Source organism: Eschrichtius robustus, chromosome 2, assembly GCF_028021215.1.
Source record: "Eschrichtius robustus isolate mEscRob2 chromosome 2, mEscRob2.pri, whole genome shotgun sequence".
In the NCBI taxonomy this organism is placed as follows: domain Eukaryota; kingdom Metazoa; phylum Chordata; class Mammalia; order Artiodactyla; family Eschrichtiidae; genus Eschrichtius; species Eschrichtius robustus.
The window spans coordinates 107,472,697-107,498,028 of NC_090825.1; the positions used below are offsets into that span (position 1 = coordinate 107,472,697).

Consider the following 25,332-nt stretch of genomic DNA (forward strand, 5'->3'; position numbering starts at 1 on the left):
TTGTAAAGTTATAGCATATCTATGATAGCTGTGTTAATGATTGTGTTGGCTCATTCTATTACTTCTGTCACATCTGAATCTGTTTTTACTAATTGATTTTCTTCCTTGTTATGGGAAACATTTTTCTGCTTTTTGCATGCCTGGGATTTTTTTATTGGCTGCAAGAGAATGAGAATTTTACATCCTTGCTGCTTACTACTATTATTCCTTTAAATACAATGAACTTGACTTGGAATCAGATGGATCATTTTGAGGCTGACTTTTAAGCTTTGTAGGAATGGGGTCAAATCAGTTTTAATTATAGAGCTAATTTAGCCCCACTACTAAGCAGATAATATTCTGAGAACACTATCAAATGTCCCTGGTATAATGAGGTTCTTCCACTCTAGCTGGTGGGAATACACAGAACTTGAAGTATTGTTTGGCCTAATGCTTTTTGCCTTCCCCCCAACCCTATACTGTGGGTAGTTTCTTTACACACATGCACAAATCAGAATACAAAAAATTATTTTAAAGTTCACTCAGCAAATACCCAGTGTCCTCTTCCTCTGTAGTAGTTGTAAGGATATGTCCACAAATTCTTTGATATTCCTCCCATCAATTGGTGGAATTTAGTTCTCTTCCCTTAGAGTATGAGTTGGACTTAGTGACCCAAGTCGGACAAATAGATTATACCAGAAGTGATGGGATATCACTTCTGTGGTTAGACTATCACAATATTGTGGCTTCCTTCTTGAGTGCACTCTCTTGCTCCCTCTTGGATAACTGCTTTAAGGGAAGCCAGAACCTTCAGGCCCAGTCAAATCATCAGTGACTATAGCCTGTAGCTCTAGCCAATAGTTTAGTTGCAATTTTATGAGAAATCTTGAGCCAGAACTATGCAGTTAAGCCCTTCCTAGATTCTTAACACTAAGAGACTGTGTGAGTTGATAAATGTTTATTTCTTTAAATGCTAAGTTTTGGGCAATGTTATGTAGCAATAGATAGCTAATACATATTTTGGTACTTTGAAATAGGTGTTGCTGTACCAACAGCTTAAATTTTAAGAATGTCCCTGACGCTGGGCAGTGGACATTGAGGAAAGTATCAGTGAAAGCCTAAAATACTTTGAAAAAGCTTTACTTGAGGTTTTATTTTGAAATAATTTTGTACTCAGAAAATTTGTAAATCTAATACAGATATCTTCTATGCATCCTTCTTCCATTTTCACCAATGATACTGTCTTATATAACCATAGTATATTATCAAAACCAGGAAATTTACATTGGTACAATATTATTAAGTAAACTACAGACCTTACTTGGATCTCACCAGGTGCGCTGTGTGTGTGTGTGTGTGTGTGTGTGTGTGCGTAGCTCTATGAAATACTATCATGTATAGATTTATGTAACCACAACCATGATTAAAATACAGAACTGTTCCACATCATAATAAAACACACTTTTGCCATTTATTTATAGACACAAACTCCTCCAAAACATAATCCCTGGCAGCCACTGATATGTTCCCCTTAACTATAATTTTGTCATTTCAAGAATAATATGTAAAAAGAATCATATAGCATGCAACATTTTGAGATTGATTTTTCATTCACCATAATACCTTTGAGATCCATTCTGTAGTTCGTTTAATGTATGAGAGTTCCAGTTGATTCCACATCCTTGTCAGTGCTTGGAATTTTCAGTATTTTATATTTTAGCCACTCTAATAGGCATGTAATGATATTTAATTATGGTTTTAATATCTATTTCTATACCGATTAATGATGTTTAATATCTTTTCATGTGCTTATTGGTCCTGTATATACTTGCTTTTCAAGACTTTTGCCCATTTTCTATTTGGATCGTTTGTTTTCTTAGTAATTATTTCAAATTTTTTTTTTTTTTTTTTTTTTTTTTTTAGTATTCTGAATATAAATCCTTTGTCAGATACGTGGTTTTCAAATATCTTCTCCTCCCAGTCTATGGCCCATCTCTTATTAGGGTCTTTTACAGAGAAAAAGTTTTTAATTTTGATGAATTCTAATCTGTCATTTTAAAATGAATTTATTTTAATTTTTAAAATTATTATTATTATTATTCTACAGATTCTGCTTTTGGTGTCATGTCTAAGAACTCCTTGTTTAACTCTAAGTCATGAAGACTAAAGAGTTCGTTCCATGTTTCCTTCTAGAAGTTTTGTGTTTATTAGTTTTACATTTTATATTTAGATCTATGATCCATTCTGAGTTAATTTTTCTATAAGATATGAAATTCAGTTAAGAATTTTTAAATTTTTTTTTGTCTTCAGTGTCCAGTTGTTCCAAATCCATTTGTTAAAAAGATACCCTTTCTCCATTGAATTGCTTTTGCACCTTTTCCAAAAATTAGTTGCATACTTATGTGAGAATATTTCTGGATTCTCTATTTTGATCCATGGATCTATGGAATACAACAATCTATTGGTTACTGTACCTATAGAGTCAACCTTAATACTAGATGGTGTTGGGCCCTCAGACTTTATTCTCTTTTGCCAACTTTTTCACTATTTTAGTTTCTTTCTGTTTCCATATATATTTAAAAATCAATTTTATATCTTCAAAATAATCTAGCTGGGATGTTGATAGGAATTTCTATCAAAAAGATATTTTGGACCGAATTTTCACCTTTAATATTATTGTTTATTCTTCCAAACTGTGAACCCTGTATGCCTCTCCATTTATTTAGGTCTTTAATTTTTTAATGTTTTGTGGTCTTCAGCATACAGATCCTATACGTGTTTGATTTGACTTACACCTAAATATTTCATTATTTTGGAGCTAATGTAAATGTTACTAAATTTTAACTTTAGTTTCCAATTTTTCACTAGTATACAGAAATTTGGTTGACTTCTGGTGTTGACCTTGTATCCTGTGATCTTGCTTATTACTCTAGGAATTTTTTAATGTTTATTTTGAGGATTTTCTATGTAGACAAACATGTCATTGGTAAACAGGGACAGCTTTATTTATTTTTCCAATTACTTTTATTTCTTTTTCTTGCTTTATTGTACTAGTTAGAATTTCCAACACTGTGCTGAATAGGAGTGGTGAGAGTGGACATCCATGCGTTGGTCTCAGGTGTGGATAGCATTCAGTCCTTCACTCTTAGCTGCAGTTTTTAAAAATAAATAATCTGTATCCAGTTGAAGAATTTCCCTTCTACTCCTATTCCAGTTTGCTGAGGGTTTTAATCATGAATGGATATTGAATTTTGTAAAATGCCTCTTCTTCATCAATTGGTATAGTCATGTGGTTTTCTTCTGTAGCCTGTTGTTAATGGTAGATTACATTGATTGATTTTGGAATATTGAACTAGCCTTGCATTTCTTAAATAAACCTCACTGGTCATGTTACATTATTCTTTTTATATACTGCTGGATTCAATTTGCTAATATTTTGTAGATTTTGCATCTATATTCATGAGATATATCGGTCTGTATTTTCCCTTTTTGTACTGGCTTTGTCTGGTTTTGGTATGAGGGTAATGCCAGCCTCACAAAATTAGTTGCAAAGTGTGGTCTTCTATCTTCTGGAATAGATTATGTAGAATTGGTGTCACTTTAAAAACAAATGTTCAGTAGAATTAACCACTGAAACCATCTGGAACTAGAGATTTCTTTTCTGAAAGTTTTTTAACTACAAATTTAATTTGTTTAATACCTTAAAAAAGCTTTTAGTTGAAGCCATATGATGTTTGGTAAGGCTATAGGTAGGGCCCTGTAGTAAAGTGAGGTAAATATTACAGGAAACTAAAGGAAAAGGAATCCTTTTCATATACTGGCATTAAATTTAGCAACACTGTTGTCTGCAGTAGAAAAATAGGCCTAATGAACTGGTTCATCAACCTAAGAAGATTTCCAAAAAAATTTTGAAGGTGCCACTTGGTTTATTCCTTCTAAAAAAAATGTGAAAGGAGAGAGAGAAACTGAAGAAAAACTGTTAATAAAACCCAGCCAGAACTTGATGGCTCTGAAAAATTTCAGCCTCTTTTTCTGGAAAATAATGCTAAATAATTAAGAGCAAATAATTATTTTAATAATTAAAATAATTAAGGTCAAATTGCATCAAATCAAAGATGAGACACAGGGCACTTTCAGGAAAGCATGGTCTAATGATAAAGCCAAATGTGTGGCTGTAAAATCCTTTGTTAAGAACTCATAAAGATCATAAAGATCACATGTGGCCACTCAGAGTGAAGGCCCTCTAAAGTGTTTAAATGTGTTTCTCCCAGATCCTTCCAGTCGAACAATAGGGCTCCTAAGAAGCCTAAGAACATTGTCTCTAACAGTTTCATCAGAAACTCAAAGTAGGGAAGGGTTTATCTTAAGAAGGTTTGAGGGTGTGGCTGTGTCTAATGAAGTGGTGAACCCCATAAAGATTCACAGGTGACTCACAAAGTTTGAGAAATAGAATTACATATGCAGAGACATTTCTGATCAGAAGGGGGCAGAGGTTATATAAAATGATATGAAGTTGTTGGTGCCATAAATTCTACTGTCAGGAAGTCCACTGAGAAAACTACTCAGTTGCAAATTCATACTACCTTTCATGAAAATGGAAGGATGACTCAGAGGGTAGATACAAGTTCCCAGAGGGCAGAGACCAGAGCTATGAAGAATTATTCTCAGACCTTGAGACCTAATCAAGGAACTTTACGTTTTCCCAGTTGGATTTCAGAATTGCTGTGGACCAGTGACTCCTTTGTGCCTCCTCCTTTCCTCCCTTTTGAGCAGAAATGTCTATAGCAATTATCCTCTGTTTGTTCTACCACAATATGTTGGGTGTATGAGAGGCAGATAAATTGTTCCTTTAGTTTCACAGGTGTATAAAGAGAGAAAGACTAAATTTGAGGAGCTCTACTTAATGAACTACACTGAGGACATTCACATTCACATGGACATGATTTAGTTGGTAAGATTCTGGACTTTGAGCTAATGCTTTAATAAGATGAGCCTTTTGATAACCTTGGGAAAGAATGAGTGTAATTTACACATGAAGGAAGTGCAAATAACTTTTTTGCCAGAGGGTATAAGCGCTCTCTGATGGTTTTAAAAGCATGTCCATAAATTCTTTGCTACTTCTCCCTTTAAGTGTGAGCTGGACTTAATGATTTGCTTCTAATGAAGAGAATATGGTGGAAGTAATGGTAGGTCATCTTCAATATTAGGTTATAAAAGACCATAGCTTCCAGTTTGGGTGCAATCTCTCTCTTGCATCACTTGTTCTGAGGCAACACATGAAATGAGAGGCCCTATGGAGAGGTCGATGTAACAAAGTTTCCTGTCAACAGTTATGTGACTTTGAAAATAGAACCTCTATCTTCATTAAGTCTTCAGAAACTTTAGTCTTGGCCAAGAGTTTGACTGAAATCTTGTGAGAAACCTTGAGCAGAAATATCCAGATTCCTGATCCTCAGAAACCATGTGAGATAGGAAATGTTTGTTGTTTTAAACTGCTAAGTTGGTTACGCAGCAATAGATAACCTCTACACTCTCTATGCAGCTCCCTCCTCTCTGGTACTGTGCCCTGTAAATTCCAATCACCTTGCTCTGTCTTCTCTTCTCAACTCAGCTAGTCTTCAGGGCTCTGTTTGGATTTCTCCTCCCTGTGCTGAAGCTTGTAGACTGCCTCCAGGAAGTAAGCTGGGGAAATTGTAATGATCACCTATTTGCTTCCCTTCTCTCATCGTCACAGTCCTAGGCTCCCGTTGTCCAATATCTGAAAACCACTGTTTTTTACATTTTGTCTCTTTTCCTAATTGCTTAAGATGAGAGTTAAATCTGGTTCCTGTTACTCTATCATGGCTGGAACTAGCTTAAGTCTTGATTTCGATTTAGATGTGAGTGCTACTGGGAGTTGATATCCTCCTGCAACTCAGTGAAAGGGTTCTTTGTATTTTCTTAAGATTTTAATGTTTTTTGGAGAGGAAAGGACTTGAGATTAGCTTTACGTTGTGAGAGGCTTAGGGCCAGTGAGTGAAGAGAATGAGGAAGGGCTGAAGGCCTCAAAGCAAACTTTCTACACAGAGAAGCATGGGTTATAAAATGCAACATGTGAGCACCTGGGTATAAGAACAGTTGGTTCCATTTACTCTGATGCTTTGTCACTTACCTCCACCCCATAAAAGCAGTGCTTGGTTGATGCTAGCTACCATCTGGTGACATATGTAGTGACCTGTCTTAACCAACATATTTTTCCCAGCTGCTCTTTTCTTCCTCTAAGGTTGGTAATGCACACACATGTCACAGTCTTGCCTTTTCTCCTCTATTTCACCACTTACATTTTACTTAATTCCAAATCAGGCTAGTTCTTTTTTTTACATACGTACATAATCAAACCCATTTTAACTGATGCTCTTATTTGCACCTCTAAGTCTCTTTTACATAAGCACAAAATCTTCACACAGTCATTTCTCTCTTAGGCTTATTCTCACTGTAAGCCAGATAAATCATGCTGATAGTAACTGATCATCAACAGATCTAGACTTGTAATTCTGGGACAAGGAATTGGAATAAAACACCATACAGAAATCAATATCTATCATCTTCTAAAGCATCATAGAGAATTTCCACATGCATTTGGTATATAAATCATTGTATTAGGGTGATGTAAAAAAGGTATATAAAAGAAATCATTCCTACCTTTTCAAAAAATTGATAGTCTAGTAGAAGAAATATGTACATGAGTCATTACAACCCAAATGATTTATGAAAGCCTTTGAAAATATATAAATAAATTATAACAGTATTTCAAATAGGAGAAGGAGTAGAGATAGTTGGGAATTAGGCAAACTTTTCTGTAACAATCAATAGTAACCTCTACTGTAAGGGATTGGAATGGGTTAATGGCTATATATAGCAGGGGAAAAAAAGGGAAAGATGGGAACTTACATAGGCAACCTGTGCTTTTACATATATTTAATTTAATCGTATGGCTCATCTAGTTTTAAGGAATCACAAATGTATTCCAATAAATACACACAATGTAATATGCATTCCTTCTACAGTTTTATATTTTTGTTGACATTCTTGTTAAAATTACATGAGAAACATTTTATTTAACATTCAAATCCTTGTGGAGGTGTTTCATTGAAACTAACCTTCTGTGTTAAAAATGTGCTTTATCTCTTAAAAATAAACTGCCTCTGATTTCTTATCTAGTTTTAACTCTGTATAGTTGAGTCCCATAAAAAGGAGGGTGTAGGCTCCTAAGTAACCCAGATACTTCCTGAGTGTCTAGAAACCCACACCCACCCTAGTTACTCCAGTTTTAGAGATTTTACAAGACAAGGTTTGGAGACAGACACACCTAGAGTGTCTTTATGTTTGTTTTTAATCTCTGGACAACTCAAAGGAAGTATTCTAGTACCCATCTTATTCAAACAATGGCTTTCCTTTGAAATAAGATCATCTGCCTCCCTCAAAGGCATACTAGTCACCTTTGACACTAGCAACAGAAGGGAAAACAACAAAGGATGTGGGGAACCAACCTCAGTGCTGGAATTTTTAAAAACTGATTTGCATTAACTCTTATTTCTAGGTGTCTGGCCTAGTTCAGAGGATGCAAATGGCAGGTTAGATCAATCACCCTTGAGTCTGATGTGAAAGGTTTGATGTGGCCAAGAAAGAGGTGCAGAGAGGGGAGTAGGTACTAGGAAGAGCTGCAAGAGAGAAAGCAAGAATATTTAAGGTTGAATTGCGCCCCAAAGACAAAACATAGTAAAAACATATATTTTAACGGAAAAAAAAAAAAGGCAAAATAATCTCACTTGGCCTGAGATCTTTAGAATACAGTATTTAATGCCGGTCTCTTTAATCTCACCCTCATTAGGAGTGTGTGTGTGCATGAGTTAGAGAGAGAGAGAGAGAAACTGAGAGCACTGATGAATGGGAAGCCGGAAAGATAAGGTGGGATAAGGGGCTCTGAAATGTCAGGGTGTCTACTGTCCTGGGAACTTCTGAAGCACACTCCATGACGAATTACATTATCTCCAGGCTTAGAAAATTCCCAGAGACAAAGATGGGAAGAAAAATCAAAGGTCTTTGGTAAATGGGGCCGCTGCTTTGTGCTCAAGTTTGCACTAAGTTTGGCTTTTGTGTGATGTGTGAATGGGGGGAGAACTCCACTGAAGGAGGAACCCGAGTAAGGGGGTGAGCTGGGGAGGGGACGGCCCTTCTACCTGCACACACCTCAGCAGGGAGGAGGGGGTGCCGCGTAAGGATGCAAATCCGGCCCCCCAGAGTGGCCAATCAGGAGTCAGGTGAGGGAATTTGGTTCCCCACCCCACCCCACCCCAACCGGGCTTGTGAGCACGTGTGCGGTGTTCTGGGACCTTTGTCCCGCAAAGCCTCGCTTGGCGGGCACCCTTTGGTCCCTTTTTCTTGTCGGATCCGCTTGAATCTTCTCCACACCCCACATCACGAATCGTGCCTTCCCCTCATCCCCTTACAAATTCCCTCCCGCGCCGCTGCGGGTAGGAGCCTGGAGACCTCCGGTCCCGAGGACGGTGCGGAGCTTGGCACGCCCGGCTGCTGGGACCGTGGCACCAGCCCCTGGCAGTTTCGCGCGGGTGCAGGCGGCGAGCCTCTGCTCGGACACCGCGGCGCTCCTGCCCGCGCGGGGCAGTCCTCCGCCTGTCCCGAAGCAGCGCTGCCTGTCTTGCGCCGGTCGGCTCTCGGCTGACTGCGGGGCTGTCCTGAGGGGCTCCGGAAACTCCTGCGACGTCCAGAACACAGAAAATAGACTCATCACCTAATTCGCCAGGGAGCCGGAGCGCTGCGGGGCCGCGGCGCTGCCTGCCCCCGCTCCTCCCCACCCCCACCCCCACCCCCACCCGTGCTCCAGCAGCCTCTCGGAGTCACACAGCAGCCCCCCCCCCCCCGCCCCCGGCAGACAAAGGGCCTGGGCAAACTCGCCGCCCGGCCTCCTTGCGCTCCGGGAGGCGGCGGCGGCGACGGCGGCGCTGGCGGCGGCGGCTGCGACCGCGGTGGATCGCGCAAGGAGGCGCGCGCGGGGCCGGGAGCGCGGTATGGGGAAGAGCCGCGAGATGCGCCTGACTCACATCTGCTGCCTCCTCTACCAGCTGGGGGTTCTGTCGAATGGGATCGTTTCAGGTAAGTTCTTCCGCGACTTTGGGCTTGCTTTCCACCTCCCCTAGCGGAGACCGGGCACGCACGGGTCGGCAGGGCTGTGCGCCGTGAGCAGGGCTCCACGGGTAGCAATAAAAACCGGCGTGCGGTTGCGGGTGAGAGGGTCACGCTCCTGACCGAAGCGCACTTCTCGCGACCTTATTTCAACAACGTGAAATGCTTAGTTTTCCTCTCCCGAGAGTAATAAGATCTGCAAAGGTACATTTACAGCACCTGGAGGAAAATTGGGACGTAAAGAAATTGATAGCTCAGCCTTGCTCTGGCAGATACTTAAGGAAATCATTTAATTGTGCTGGAGTCTTTGCACCGGTTTTCTTTTCTACAGCTAAGTGCTGTCACCAAACTTTGCAGCCCCACTCTTCCCCTCCCCCTGCCCCGATAATCATACTTTTATTTTGAAAGTGCTGGGGTCTGTAATCTGATCGCTAGGCTTCAGGGGTTGCGAGAGTTTCAGGGGCTAGACGGGTGGTCTCCAGCGCGTTACCCGTGAGCCCTGTGTGCGGAGTGTGTGCCCGGGGACGCTTTTGCTACTGGAATCGCGGCACCTTAAGCCCCGCACTTCTCTGTCTGCCCCGCCCGCAGGGCTGCAGTTCGCCCCCGACCGCGAGGAGTGGGAAGTCGTGTTTCCTGCACTCTGGCGCCGGGAGCCGGTGGACGCGGCCGGCGGCAGCGGGGGCAGCGCGGACCCAGGCTGGGTGCGCGGCGCCACGGGCGGCGGAGGCGCCCGGGCTCAGGCAGCCGGCAGCTCCCGCGAGGTGCGCTCCGTGGCCCCGGCGCCGCTCCAGGAGCCCGCGGAAGGCCGGTCAGAGCCCCGGCCCCGACCCCCGCCGCCGGAGGGCGAAGAGGACGAGGAGCTCGAATCGCAGGAGGTGCCGCGGGGATCCAGCGGGGCTGCCGCCCTGTCCCCGGGCGCCCCGGCCTCGTGGCAGCCGCCGCCGCCGCCCCCATCTCCGCCCCCGGCGCAGCAAGCAGAGCCGGACGGCGACGAGGTACTGCTGCGGATCCCGGCCTTCTCCCGGGACCTGTACCTGCTGCTCCGGAGAGACGGCCGCTTCCTGGCGCCGCGCTTCGCGGTGGAACAGCGGCCGAGTCCGGGCCCGGGCCCCACGCGGGCAGCAGCCGCCCCGCGCCCTCCGGCGCCACCCGACGCCTCCTGCTTCTACACCGGGGCTGTGCTGCGGCACCCCGGCTCGCTGGCCTCTTTCAGCACCTGCGGAGGTGGCCTGGTAAGCGCCTTTCCTTCCCCAGCTCTCCTCTTCCCCCTGCCACCCCTCCCTCTCCCCCTCGTAGACCAGACTGATTTGCCTGCACCTCATCCCCTTACGAAGTGCACCCTGACCTTGGCCCTAGTCTGCACCCCCCAGGAGTCTCTACCGTGTACCTCCCATGCAACATCTCCAGGGCAGTCAGTGAATCTGAAGGCTACTTGGATGGATTAATAGCCTTCTGCTAGATGGTCATAAGTTTCTTCAAAACACTAGGTAAAACTGTCTCCTTGCAACTCTTCCCACTGGTTTTACTTCTGCTTTTCAAAATAAGCCCACCACGTGGTGTCTTTTAGGAGACTGGAAGACAACCAGTCTGCTCCCTGCTGAATCTCCTCCTTGTTTGCCCCTCACCCCCAGTTTCTCATCTATTATCTCATAGTTTTTTTCATGTCCCACTTCAAAGTTGTCACAACAGTCCTCTAGGGAGTTACGTTCTGACAGCTGTCTGGAATTTAAACACATCCACGCTCACACGGGACACCTGTTCACTGTTCCTGTGAGAAACGAGTGGAGAAGGAGTTAACTCAAAGGCTGCGAGCAGTTGACTAATGGATGACATGAGAATCCAGTCAGTACTTGAAGGGTTATGGTTCTATGATTTAACATTTCTTTTCTAAGGTTTACATTTTATTTGGCAAAAGTTTCTTTTCTTTTCTCCACTCCATGGAGGAAGATAGCAGGGATGAGAGCCTGGCTAAGAGGCCTGTTGGAGCTAGAAAGTAAAAGCCATTTGCCCTGTCTGAATAATAGAGATCATCATTCCATTTCCCCTCCTGTCTTTTGACCCAGGGTTTGGGATAATTGTTGCCTCCTGTAAGTTGACCTTTACTTTGTGGTAAAGTATGCATAACATAAAATTTACAATTTTGACCATTTTTATATGTCCAGTCAGTGGTGTTAAGTACATTCACATTGTTGTGTAGCCATCATCACTGTGGACTTTACTGTTGGTTTAAGGCAAAACCCACAAAATATTGTAAACACGCACGTGATTTGTGGCTTCATTTTGATATTCCAAGTGAGCCATTGATGAAATCCACAAGGACTTGACTGAAAGCAACCTGTCATTTGGAGAAAAATCCAATAGTAATGGACAGCAGAAAATATCAGCACAATCAAAGGCACCCAAAACCATGAAATGGAAAAAGATGGTTAAAAATCCAAACAAAATGAAACTGGAAATTTTTATCTATACCCTTCTAAGATCCCCTAGTCAAATGATGTAAAATGCTGCACAGGGCTGTATTTTACCAGATGCTCATAATGATGAATATTCAAATATGGTCATTTTTAGCCATGAGTGAAAAAAAAAATGGCATGGAAAATTTACATGAAAAGCTTTTAAAAATGTTTTTTGTGGAACTGATGTTTGAACACTTCACTGGGGGAAACATTTTGTGGGGATTTCATCGTCCACTTCATGGGGGAAACATTTTGTGGGGATTTCATTTTGTGGGGTTTTTGGCCGGGGATTAAATAATTACATATAGAAAGTTCCTGGTGCGGTAGAAGCAATAGGGGATAAAGCATTTCACTGTGTTGAAATGTGGGCTTTTGGTCAGATTTTCCAAATGAGCTATGCCTTCTCTCCATACTTAAAGGAGCAAAGTTAGAATTATGAGTAGGTTTTTCATAGACTGAATAGGAGTTTGACATACCTCCCTGTTTATCATGTTGGACTTTTACTCACTTTTCCTATTAGCCACATATGTATGTGTTCTGAACTGGGAAGTCTTTGTTATTGAGGAAAACTGACATTGCTAGCAATACAGTGTAGCAGTCAGACTTTGAGTAAAAAGTTAGGCAAATAGCCAAGAAGGGTGGGTTTGTTACTCCAGACTCTGTCATGCCAGCCCTTTCCCTTATGAGGGTGGATTAGGAAAGGGAAAGCATAATTTGTTATCTGAGCTCTGACATTGGCCTGTTCCCTGCTGATTGACAAGTCCCTTTCCTCTCTGGGATCCAGTTTTCATAAGTAAAATGAGAGAATCTGATGACTTACTTAAAATTGGATGATAGAATGAAAATTTTGTTGGATGCCAAATATATTCTAGAGCCTGCATTAGGGGCTCACAGATTAGAAGAACATCATATACAAGTAGATACAACACAGGTGGTCATGAAACAGTGACATACCAGCATGTTAAATCAAATATTATGCCCGAGGTTAAATCACACGCTTGGGGAGTTGGGGAAGGCTTCCCAAGTCAGAGTTTCAGTGGATTTTGAAGCATGGGGAGCCTTTTTCTCCAGGCAAGAAAGGGCTGGGGAGTGTTACAGATAGAAGGAAGAGACTGAGTGGAGATGAGAAAATGCAGAGCCTAACAAGGGAATGAAAAAAAAAGTTTCTTCCGTCGAGGCCAGAAGGTGCAATAAGGGGAAGTGATCCTAAACTGTCTGGTGAGATCAGACCTCAAAAGCCTTGTCTGCCTGAGTACCGGCTTTTTCTGTTTAACTGTTGATTATCGAAGGATTGCATTCTTGTTTTTCTCTATTTAAATTCTGTGATCCAGTAATTCTAATGTGAGGCATCATGATGTCTTTATATGAAGGTGCATTCTTTATAAATGCAACTCCTTTAGTTTGCAACAGTGTTTTCTTCTCAATTAGTAAAAGCTTTCTGACTGTCAGTTGCACAGGAAAGAGTAGATTACAAAGGTCACCTTCCCTTCCCCTCTCTCAGTAGCAAGTTTTACTCACTTGTGCCTGAACTCCTTAACACCTTTTGAATTATTACATATTTGAAAGGTTCTAAAAGTCTCTGTCAAAGGAAATAGATCATCAGTTATCAAGTATTGCAAAGTGGTGAACATTTGTTAAGACTGGCCAATTCATTCTCCAGATATCAATCTAACTTGTGCTGTGAAGGGAAAAGTGATTGAATGGAGATTTTGGTTACAGGTTCTGGTGCTGCCTCTTCAAAGTACTTAATCTTTCTGGATCTTATTGCCCTTATTTGTAAAATGCACAAATTGTATTTGTATATCTAGCAATTAATGTATGAAGTGTCCTCACTATTTTCCCGTATTAGTCTCTAATACTGAAAAATAATTGAGATCTAATGGGCACATAAGTAATATTCAGAAATTAAGCATTTATTGAACGACTCCTTTGAGCAAGGCATTTTGTAGGTACAGAGAACACAGAAAGGAGATGAGAAAGCCTTGGTATGTTTCAAGGAGTTCCCAACCTGGCTTGCCAGTAACAAATATAAATAGGGACATAAAGTAGGTTGTGTTACGTACAGATGTAGGAATGTCCCAAGTGCTATGATGATACTCTCTTGTTCATCTCTTCATTTACAGAACATGGTAAGATATCTAGTTTTTAGTAGGCACCCAGTAAAAATCACTGAATAAAATATTACACATATAGTACGTTATTCTGTTTTAAATAGTAATCTCTAAAAAATTAAAGTACAAAAAAGCAACAAATTAAATTCCACGAACGAGTGAAACAGTCATGTTTGCTCAAAATTAACACTTTTTTAAAAAAAGCACACCTAAGCACTGGGCCAGGATAAACTAGATCAGTACATTCCTTGCCTGTGATTCTCTTTAGATTGATGATTACTGGCTATCAGTAATATTTAGATTATTTTTCCAGGATGATAAAGAGTAACTACTAAGACTTACTTAAACTTAGAGTTTTATAAATTTAGAGTTTTATATAGTAGTTATGCTGATTAGCTCTTGATGCAAAATCTGCAGCCTTGTGTAAATTCCGTTTTGTTTTTTTTTTGTTTTTTTTTTTCAATTTACTTCCTTATGTGAATCAAAGTATTTGGTACCATGGGAAGTTTTGAACACTTAAATATTTGGGGGCATCCCTTTTGGACAAGGAACTTTATCAAGTACCAGTATGGAAATAGGAGAGGAGAGTATGAGGACAGGGAAAAGGTAGTACATACCTAGGAGAACTGGAGTAGAAGTGGAATCAACATCCAAATGAAAAAAGATTGCAGATTAACGGCACACATCCAGCTGCTTTGTTCAAGCCAAATCTTAGGAATGACAGAAAAGATATTCTAAATAAATCTAAAGCAGTATTCTAAAAGAATGCCATCAGTACATCAGACATTTTGAGTATCTTCTGAAAGACTGCAAACAGTTTGGATTGGATTAATGGAAAACATATAGACATTAGAGAGCATGTGTGAATGGAGGCAGCTATGGCAGAGGTGTTACTGCACTTGCAGAGAAAGAGAGGGCCATGAGCACAAGGGGCCCTTGAATAACAGCACTATTGGTTTTGTCTGCTGTCCAGTTGTGCCAGGTAGCAGAGGCCAAATGTGTGTCCCTAGGCAAGAGCGGAGAGAATAGTGGTAGAGCTTTTCTGGACATGTGGGTGACACCAGAGGATAGAGTCTCCACTCTCAAAAGTTGAGCCATTGGCTTCCTGCATACAGTAGGTGGTCCCACTTGTGCCTCCAAATAACTAGAGGAGAGCTGGTCACAACAGATAGGTGAGTAGGAAACCAACAAAAAGAGATGAGCTGACACCTAAGAATATCACACTGTTAAGAAAACAAACCATATAAAAGAGAGTCATCAAACTGGTTGATTAAAACCATGACGCAAAAATCTTACTAGATTAAATAGAATACTTTAACTGAAAAATAAGAGTAGATATATAGTCATGGAAAAAAACCAGGACAGCTGCTGTCTGTAAAAAATGATTAGATACAATGGAACTCACATTATATGATCATTAGAATTAAAAACTCCATAGATGAACTGGTAAGTAAATTTGTGACCTAGAAGGCAAACCCAGAAATTGTCCCAGAATAGAACATAAAGGACAAATGGATGCAAAATACGAAAGAAAAGTTGTGAGCCATGAATCATAGATCTAGATGGTCCAAATTTCTTTAATGGGAGTTAATTTAAAAAAATAAGTTAAAGGAGAGAGTTTTAAAAATGCATGCAAATGAACCCTAAACATATGATTCTAATATACATCACCAAAATATACATTCATTAGCCAAGCTTTGGATGTGAGGCCAGATACTACACCTTTGAGTGTAGGTCAGATAACTCGTGCTCCAGGTGAGCCTTACTCACGATGCACCAAGATCAATTTCCAATATAGGTTTCTGTATTTGGAATAAAATTTAAAAGACAAATGCAAGGCAATTTATGTGTAGAATCCTGGACTTTTAAAACTTACAAATCTTGTACGGTTGTTTCATCCCAAATAAAATTACAGCACTTTTTTTTTTTTAGCAACTTAATCTTTCTCAAGTTTTTCCAGAGTTTTCATAGAAACAAAGACATCTTTTGCACTATATTTCACTTGCATTAATATTTAGGTTTGATTAAATTATGTAATTACAAAATGTTGTGAACATATGTTCAAGCAAATATAGCTGATTCTTGGTGAACATACAGGCTGACTGGTGGAAGTAATTGTGTGCAACAAGACAAGAGGGGAACCTAAGCTCAGTGAGTGTTGGGCATACTGCATGCCTCAGTGATCATGTTTTCTGGATGGCGTGGAGAGTGTTATTTAATTCAGTGATTTGAGATGAATTGGTTGATGGAACCACTGTTGGTTAGGTAGAGGTTAAAGAGATGTTTTTTTGTATCAGAATCAAATTTGCCCCATAAATAAAGGAAGACGCACACCTTCAGACTGAAAGACCAACCACTAAACAGAGAGTAGCATAAGGAAAGAGAGACCCAAACCTAGACTCATTGTGGCAGAATATTAGAAAATCAAAGATAAAGAGAAAATCCTACATGTTTAATAAAGGAAAGATTATCTACAATAAAATGAGTGTCAGATTGATATTAGAGATTGAATCAGTAATACCAGATGCTAGGGGGTCATGAGTTGATAGCCTCAGATTTCTGATGAAATGTGATTTTGAATCCTAGGTTCAGCCAAATTACCATTCAGACCTAAAGGCAGAATAAAATCATTTTCAAAATTCCAAGGACTCAGACTTTACCACACAGAACCTCCAAAAAGTTATGCAATGAAAATCTTCCTCCAGCAGCCTTTCCCCAGTTATTGCTCAGTATTCCTTCCTAGAGTTGGCCAGGGTTATTAGTTTCTAGCGTGTGAGCTAGAGGTAATTGATGCATAAACAAATAAAATGCATTAAGAGCTTTTAAAAGCCACATTATTTACACACACACACACAAACACACACTGTGATGTGTGAGATTATCACATATGAGTACATAAAGAGAATCCCCTTTCTGTTTTGGTACTTGCATTTTATCTGATTGCAAAAATGTGGCATAATTTCCTTAATCTGTTTGGTGTGGATGTACGTTTAATGGATTCCAGTATTTTCCTGTTATGAACAGTGCTAAATGAATAAGACTATGTAGATATGTCGTTTTGCCTATGTCATGCCCTTGTCAAAGGGCATATGTATTGGTAATTTGGGGGCAATATTGCCTGATTGTACCCCATGGAGGTGTGCCACTTTACACTCTCAGGTCAGCAGAGAAACAGAGTATGTCTTTCAGCTATGCTGTCACCAGTATAGGTATTATTAAAAATTTTGATCTTTGTAAAATCTAATGGGCAAGAAATGTTATCTCAAAGTAGTTTTAATTTACATTTTTTTGATATTAATGGTGAGACTGACTATCTTTTCATATTTTTATTCTCATTTCCTTTCCTGTAAACTTTCTGTTCATTTCTTCTACTCATTTTTCTATTAGGTGTTTGGTCTTTTTCATTTCTAATTCCAGTGCTCTTTTTCTATGAGTATATTATTTATTTATTTTTAATTAAATTAAATTAATTAATTAATTATTTTTTTTGGCTGGGTTGGGTCTTTGTTACTGCACGCAGGCTTTCTCTAGTTGCGGTGAGCGGGGGGCTACTCTTCGTTGTGGTGTGTGGGCTTCTCATTGCGGTGGCTTCTCTTGTTGCAGAGGACGGGCTCTAGGCACACGGGCTTCAGTAGTTGTGGCACACAGGCTCAGTAGTTGTGGCTCAAGAGCTCTAGAGTGCAGGCTCAGTAGTTGTGGTGCATGGGCTTAGCTGCTCCACGGCATGTGGGATCTTCTCGGACCAGGGCTTGAACCCGTGTCCCCTGCATTGGCAGGCAGATTCTTAACCACTGTGCCAACCAGGGAAGTGCCTTTCTATGAGTATTTTAAAAAGATAAATGTTAATAACAAAATCATACAAGCTGAGTATAGAGAGTTTAGAAAATACATAAAATAAGTCATCTGTAATCTTAACATCCATAGATAAGCACTGTTAACTTTCTTGTGGATATGCTGTGAAGGAAATATAAATATCGAATAAACACAATTTTTTCAAATGTATTAGGAAACTAGGGAAAATTTTTTCTCAATCATCACTTTTGGTTCATAGATTGGCACAGATTGTGCAGATTAATAATATCTGGTGGGCACGCTTGGGGAACACTTAACCTTATACATTGTAGGGGAGTAAATTGGGTAGAGCCTCTTGTGTGGTATGTATTTAAATTTTAAACATGCTTACTTTTCAGCAATTCTGCTTGTAGGTATCAATATTAGAGGAATATTCACATACGAGCAAAAGATTTATGTATAAGCCTATTCATCGCAGCATTGTTTTCAAGAGCAGAGCACTCTAAGAATTCATCAGTAGTGGGCTAGTTACATCTATATACTGTGCCGAATACCCAGAGAACAAAAGGGTAAATAGTTCTTGCTTCAAGGTCCTTACAGTTTTTAAGGAAACGTCTCTTTGCCTCAACTTGTCCTACCTGTCTTTTTCACGGTTCGATTTAGTTAAGTGTTCAGTGTTTCCTTATCAACTTTAAGTGCACATCTCCTTAAACCATCCATGGTTTTCCTGTTTAAAAGTTAGAACGGCACGGATGATTATGTTCCTGCTGACAGTGACACGTGGAAGAAGTTTCTGTACTTAGAGTGGCCAATATGCAGATACTCCAGTCTTTTTTTTAAGGAAGTGATATAGTGAATTCTAGTAAAAAGAATCATCATGCTGATGGAAAAAGCTATATTATACAGTAAAAGTTAATAACCCCTTTAATCATGTATTAATCTATGTCTTAGTGTCCTCCTGAGACACTTCAGGCATGGACCAATTTTGTGAGAAGAAATTCTGTTTATTTAATAATATTTATTTGATAATATTTAATATTAATATATACTTAGAAGTTTATTAGGTGAATCATAAAAATAGTATACCTTTTTAAATTCAGGAAATTCTGTATAGCAGTCTTAAAACATTTTTTATGCAGCACTAAAAGAGAGCACATTTTTATTGAGTTCATGCACAATTGAATGTTTCCGCTTAATTACAGTTACATTTTTACCCAGATGGTTTTATGGCTTTGTGTTTGCAAAATAAAGAATAATCAGAGGAGTTCCAGGTTCCTGATAGATGGGAAGTGTATTGAGTTAGGGAAGTAATCGACGTATTTTAAAGCACCTTTAAAGCACCGAGAGAACCAGTAGTCCCCCTTGGATTATGATTTGGTGGCGGGGGATGAGGTGGGTGAGGGGGTGTTCCTGAAGGGGAATTTTAAGATTCCCGCAGCCAAGTGAGGACCATAATTTGATGCAGAGTGCACTTAGGGTGCAGCCATAGTGAGCACATCATCTTGTCTCCATCTCTTCTTTATTCTAATGCCAAGCCCTAGACTGAGAAAAGTGAGAAAATGGGAACTCAGCCATTTCAATGCTACCCAGATATTCATACAGAATTCTTGCATGGTGGTGTTAAGAAGGCCCTTGGGGATTAGATAGTTTAGTACTTGCCTTTTCCAGCTGATTTCATTTCATAATTAACATCCATATATTTGCAATACATTATTAGCTGTTTAGGCTTTAACGCAGATGGTCAGGGAATGGAGCTGATGAGCCAGTTTCAGCATTATTTAAACAGCTCCTGCCTTCGTTTTGCTTTCCAATTAAAATTATCAGACCTAAACATTTTTTTTTCCTTCACAAACATATGAAGATGTTTCGCCCCAGATTTTTCCTCTTCCCTCTGCCTGGCTTCAATGTATGACCACTTTCTGCAGTGAACCCACACCATCGGCTTTTGGATCATGCTTCTTGATGCCCTGTTTTTTAAAGTCTGGTGTGCAAACACCTGTATCAAAATCACGGCAGTGGGGGTGAGGTAGTGGGAGCTGGGAATTCTCCATTTAAAATGAGAATCCCAGATTGAGCCTCAAAACTAAGAAGTGTATTTCAAAAGAATCCAAGGTCATTCCTGTGCAAGCTCAGATTTGAGGGCAGCCACTCTAGTGGCTCCGAAAACTCCAGAGCTCAGGATCTTTAAGGACTGGATTTGCATCCATCAAACTTCATATCCTATGTGTCTTGAATGAATTTTAGTACTGTCTTTCAGCTCCAACTATACTAAACTTGGATACCTCCTGTCCTTACCTTTAACATCTTTCCAGGAACCCACTCAGATGCCACTGAGCTAGAAAGGATTTTATGAATTTCAATTATTCAACCGGCTATAAATGTGAACTAGTTGGGAGATGATATAATGGGACCTTAATGCCAGTATGAATGTTTTCCTACTCTTTAGGTGAAAAAGTATACAAAAGTCGAAACTTGCTTCCCGTTCTAGAATTTGGAAGTAAATAGAGATGAATTATTTCAAATTGTCATCAACAGTTTTATGGGTAATATAGCAGGAGACTTACTCCAGCTGTTTCATGATAGTTACTGTAGTAAAATAAAATTTATCAGAAATAAAGGAAGAAACATACCTTCAGATTGTAAAGGGCCTACCATACCACCAAGTTTAGATGTGGCTAAGTGAAGACTGAGGCACATTGTAGAGGCATATTAGAAAATAAGTGAGAAAATTAGAAACTCTTTGTGAGAGATTATCTACACCGGAATGGCAGAGCAGTGTGGTCAGGTTAAGAGGACTGCGGAGATGCATGAGAATTAAATGGTGAGCTATCTCAGATGGCAGAAATAACCTAACAAGGCTTATCTACTCATTCATATTGCAAGAATTTGTATGTTAAGAGTCCTGTAAAGCTCATTAGGGTTAACAGTCAAAAAACATTAACATGCTAAGAGGAGTGGCCAGGCAGATAATTATATCAGCTAATCTGATTAGTGCAAATTGTCTATCTCCATTATAATTTGGATTTGAATGCACGTAATAGCAACTAAAATGTGATAGGTACATTTCCATTATAAAAGTATTATATTACCAGCAAATATTTTAGTGTGCCCAGTTCATAGATAGGCAGTTCATTTATTGACAGAGGAACTTATGTATAGATAGCATAGGGTCTTCACAGTGTTGTCTGGTTGTGTGCTTACGGATAAGTAGAACTTCAACAGTTTATTACAACAAAATAGAAAGTCTGAGTAATTTATTGTGGAAATAACGATTATGTATATACATACTTAGCAAAGTATGAGTAATTCATTGAGGAAATATCTGTCTTTTAAAATTTAATTATTTAGTGCTCCATTCTGTTTACTAATGTGGATAATTCCTGTGTCTCTGTAGATCTCCAGTTAGAATTTTGTCACTTCAAAATAGATGGTTCTAATTAGTAATGTTTTAAAAGGCATTGAACTGGTATTTTACGATGAAAGTTCCTACGTAGAAATTTTTCTAAGTAGAACCTAATTATTTCTCATTAGTAAGATAGATTCAAGAATATGTCAAGCTGATTTTTCTAGGGTAAATCATTATTTAAAATGTGACAAATTGAAAAGGATACTGTGAATGATTTTTCCCCTAATATCTTTTTTTCTGGTATGATTTACATACCATAAATTCACCCCAGTGTGCAATTCAATGATTTTTAGTACATTTACAGAACGGTGCAACCATCACCACAATTCAGTTTTAGAACATTTCCATCACCCCAAAGGGGTCCCTCACATCCATTTGCAATCATTCTGTTCCTACCCCCAGTCCCAGGCAACCATTCATCAACTTTCTCTTTTTATAGATTTACCTTTACATTTCATGTAAATGAAATCATATAAAATTTGGTCTTTTGTGTCTGGCATCTTAAACTTAGCATAATGTTTTTGAGGTTTGTCCATGTGGTAGCATGTATCAATAGTACATTCTTTTTCTTGCTGAATAATAAGTCATTGTTTATTCATCCATCAGTTGATGGGCATTTGGATTGTTTCCACTTTTTTGCTGTTATGAATAATGCTAATATAAACATTTGTGTATAAGTCGTTGGGTAGATATATATTTTTATTCCTCCTGGGTAGATACCTAGGAGTGGAATTGCTAGGTGATATGGTAAATTTATGTTTAATATTTTAAGAAACTGCCAAATTCTTTTACAAAGTACTGCACCAGTTTACGTTCCCACCAGCAATTTATTAGGATTCCAGTTTCTCTACATGCTCATCAACGCTTGTTATTGTCTCTTTTTGATTAAAACTATTTTTGTGGCTGTGCAGCAGTATTTCATTGTGGTTTGGATTTGCATTTCTTAATGACCATGTTGAGCATCTTTTCATGTCCCTTTTCATAGCCATTCATGTATCATCTTTGGTGACATGTCTATTCAAATCTTTTGCCTATTTTAAATTAGGTTTTTTTGTCTTTCTGCTATTTAGTTTTAAGAGTTCTTTGTATACTCTGGATGTAAATCCTTTGTCAGACATAGGATTTGCTAATGTTTTCTTCTAGTCTAGAGGTTTCTGTTCCTTTTCCTGATGGTATCTTTCAAAGACAATTTTTATAGATTTTGAAAAAATCCAATTTATTTTTTCCTTTTATGGAATGTGCTTTTGATGTTGTAACTAAGAAGAACTCTGTGTCTAACTCAAAGTCACATAGACTTCCTCTTATGTTTTCTGCCATAATTTTGGTTATTACATTTAGGTCTGTGGTGTATTTTGAGTTAGTTTTTTGTGTATGGTGTGAGATAAGGGTTTGAATTAATGTCTTTGCATATGTATATCCAATTTTCTCTCAGCCCCTTTGCTGAAAAGACCATCCTTTCCTAATGAAATGCCATGGAACTTTTGTCAAAAGTCAACCATAAATATGAGTTTACTTTTGTACTATTAATGCTGTTTTTAAATCTATATGTTTATCCTTATGTCAGTACCATACTGTCTTGATTTCGGAGGCTTTATAATATATTTTTTATTTGGGGAAATTCAACTTTGATTTCCTTCTTCAAAGCTTTGTTGACTATTCTGGAACCTTTGCATTTCTGTATAAATTTTAGGACCAGATTATCAGTATCTGTGAAGAATTAGCTGGGACTTTGATAGGAATTGTGTTTAAAGATAAATTTTGGGAGAGTTTCTACCTTATAAACAATCCAGAAGATTTTTGTGCTATCTGGAAATTATTATTACTAAAGCATTCATTAGGGGATATTTTTGAATACCCTGTTGACTAATCGACAAAATTAGCTACTGATGCCCCATATTATAGTGGACACGATTTAAAATTCATAATCTATGAGAACAAGTATTCAAAGCCACTCATTTGGAGTTATACAGGCAAAGTATACAAAATAGGAAGTTACAAAGATGTAGTGTCTTTGTAGGGTTAGGACATGAATCCACATATCAGACTGTAATTTTTTTAAATGTTGTATTTAAGAGCTTCTTTTATTTAAAAATTTTTTTCTTTTCCATTATGGTTTATCACAGGATATTGAATATAGTTCCCTGTACTATTACAGTAGGACCTTGTTGTTTATCCATTCTATATGTAATACTTTACATCTGTTAATCTCAAACTCCCAATTTACCCCCCACCCCCGCTGTTTCTCTTGGCAACCACAACTCTGTTCTCTATGCCTGTGAGTCTGTTTCTGTTTCATTAATAAGTCCATTTGTGTTATATTATAGATTCCACATGTAAGTTATATCATACGATATTTGTCTTTCTCTGTCTGACTTCACTTAGTGTGATAATTTCTAAGTCCATCTATGTTGCTGCAAATGGCATTATTCCATTCTTTTTTATGACTGAGTAATATTCCATTGTAAATATACACCACATCTTCTTTTTTAAAAATTTAATTTAATTTATTATTTTTTTATACAGCAGATTCTTATAAGATATCTATTTTATACGTATTAGTGTATACATGTCAATCCCAATCTCCCAATTCATCCCACCCCCACCCCCCACCACTTTCCCCCCTTGGTGTCCATACATTTGTTCTCTACATCTGTGTCTCTATTTCTGCCTTGCAAACCGGTTCATCTGTACCATTTTTCTAGATTCCACATATATGCGTTAATATGCGATATTTGTTTTTCTCCTTCTGACTAACTTCACTCTGTATGACTGTCTCTAGGTCCATCCACATCTCTGCAAGTGACCCAATTTCGTTTCTTTTTATGGCTGAGTAATATTCCATTGTATATATGTGCCACATCTTCTTTATCCATTTATCTGTCGATGGGCATTTAGGTTGCTTCCATGACCTGGCTATTGTAAATAGTGCTGCAGTGAACATTGGGGTGCACGTGTCTTTTTGAATTATGTTTTTCTCTGGGTATATGCCCAGTAGTGAGATTGCTGGGTTGCATGGTAATTCTATTTTTAGTTTTTTAAGGAACCTCCATACTGTTCTCCATAGTGGCTGTATCAATTTACATTCCCACCAACAGTGCAAGAGGGTTCCCTTTTCTCCACACTCTCCAGCATTTGTTGTTTGTAGACTTTCTGATGATGCCCATTCTAACTGGTGTGAGGTGATACCTCACTGTAGTTTTGATTTGCATTTCTCTAATAATTAGTGATGTTGAGCAGCTTTTCATGTGCCTCTTGGCCATCTGTGTATCTTCTTTGGAGAAATGTCTATTTAGGTCTTCTGCCCATTTTGTGATTGGGTTGTATGGTTTTTTAATATTGAGCTGCATGAGCTGTTTATATATTTTGGAGATTAATCCTTTGCCCATTGATTCGTTTGCAAATATTTTCTCCCATTTGGAGGGTTGTCTTTTCGTCTTATTTATAGCTTCCTTTGCTGTGCAAAAGCTTTTAAGTTTCATTAGGTCCCATTTGTTTATTTTTGTTTCTATTTCCATTACTCTAGGAGGTGGGTCAAAAAAATCTTGCTGTGATTTATGTCAAAGAGTATTCTTCCTATGTTTTCCTGTAAGAGTTTTATAGTGTCCAGTCTTAGGTTTAAGTCTTTAATCCATTTTGAGTTTTTTTTGTGTATGGTGTTAGGAAGTGTTCTAATTCCATTCTTTTACATGTAGCTGTCCAGTTTTCTCAGCAACACTTATTAAAGAGGCTGTCTTTTCTCCATTGTATATCCTTGCCTCCTGTGTCATAGATTAGTTGATGCATGGGTTTATCTCTGGGCTTTCTGTCCTATTCCATTGATCTATATTTCTGTTTTTGTGGCAGTACCATATTGTCTTGATTACTGTAGTTTTGTAGTGTAGTCTGAAGTCAGAGAGTCTGATTCCTCCAGCTCCATTTTTTTCCCTCAAGACTGCTTTGGCTATTCGGGGTCTTTTGTGTCTCCATGCAAATTTTAAGATTTTTTGTTCTAGTTCTGTAAAAATGCCATTGGTAGTTTGATAGGGATTGCATTAAATCTGTAGATTGTTTTGGGTAGTACAGTCATTTTCACAATATTGATTCTTCCAATCCAAGAACATGGTATATCTCTCCATCTGTTTGTGTCATCTTTGATTTCTTTCATCAATGTCTTACAGTTGTCTGAGTACAGGTCTTTTACCTCCTTAGGTAGGTTTATTCCTAGGTATTTTATTCTTTTTGTTGCAATGGTGAATAGGATTGTTTCCTTAATTTTCTCTTTCTGATCTTTCATTCTTAGTGTATAGGAATGCAAGAGATATCTGTGCATTAATTTTGTATCCTGCAACTTTACCAAATTCATTGATTAGCTCTAGTAGTTTTCTGTTGGCATCTTTAGGATGCTCTATGTATAGTTAGTTTCATG

At 38.9% G+C, this 25,332-nt stretch overlaps 1 protein-coding gene across 1 annotated transcript in view; it reads left to right on the plus strand.

Annotated features, from left to right (window-relative positions):
• Positions 1-9,047: 9,047 nt before the first annotated feature.
• The window catches only part of ADAMTS19 (ADAM metallopeptidase with thrombospondin type 1 motif 19), a 296,035-nt gene continuing 279,750 nt past the window's right edge, over positions 9,048-25,332 (plus strand). Inside the window, exons 1-2 of the mRNA XM_068534394.1 lie at positions 9,048-9,132; positions 9,751-10,394. Of these exons, the coding sequence (XP_068390495.1) occupies positions 9,048-9,132; positions 9,751-10,394 (729 nt within the window). The remainder of the gene's footprint in view (positions 9,133-9,750; positions 10,395-25,332) is intronic.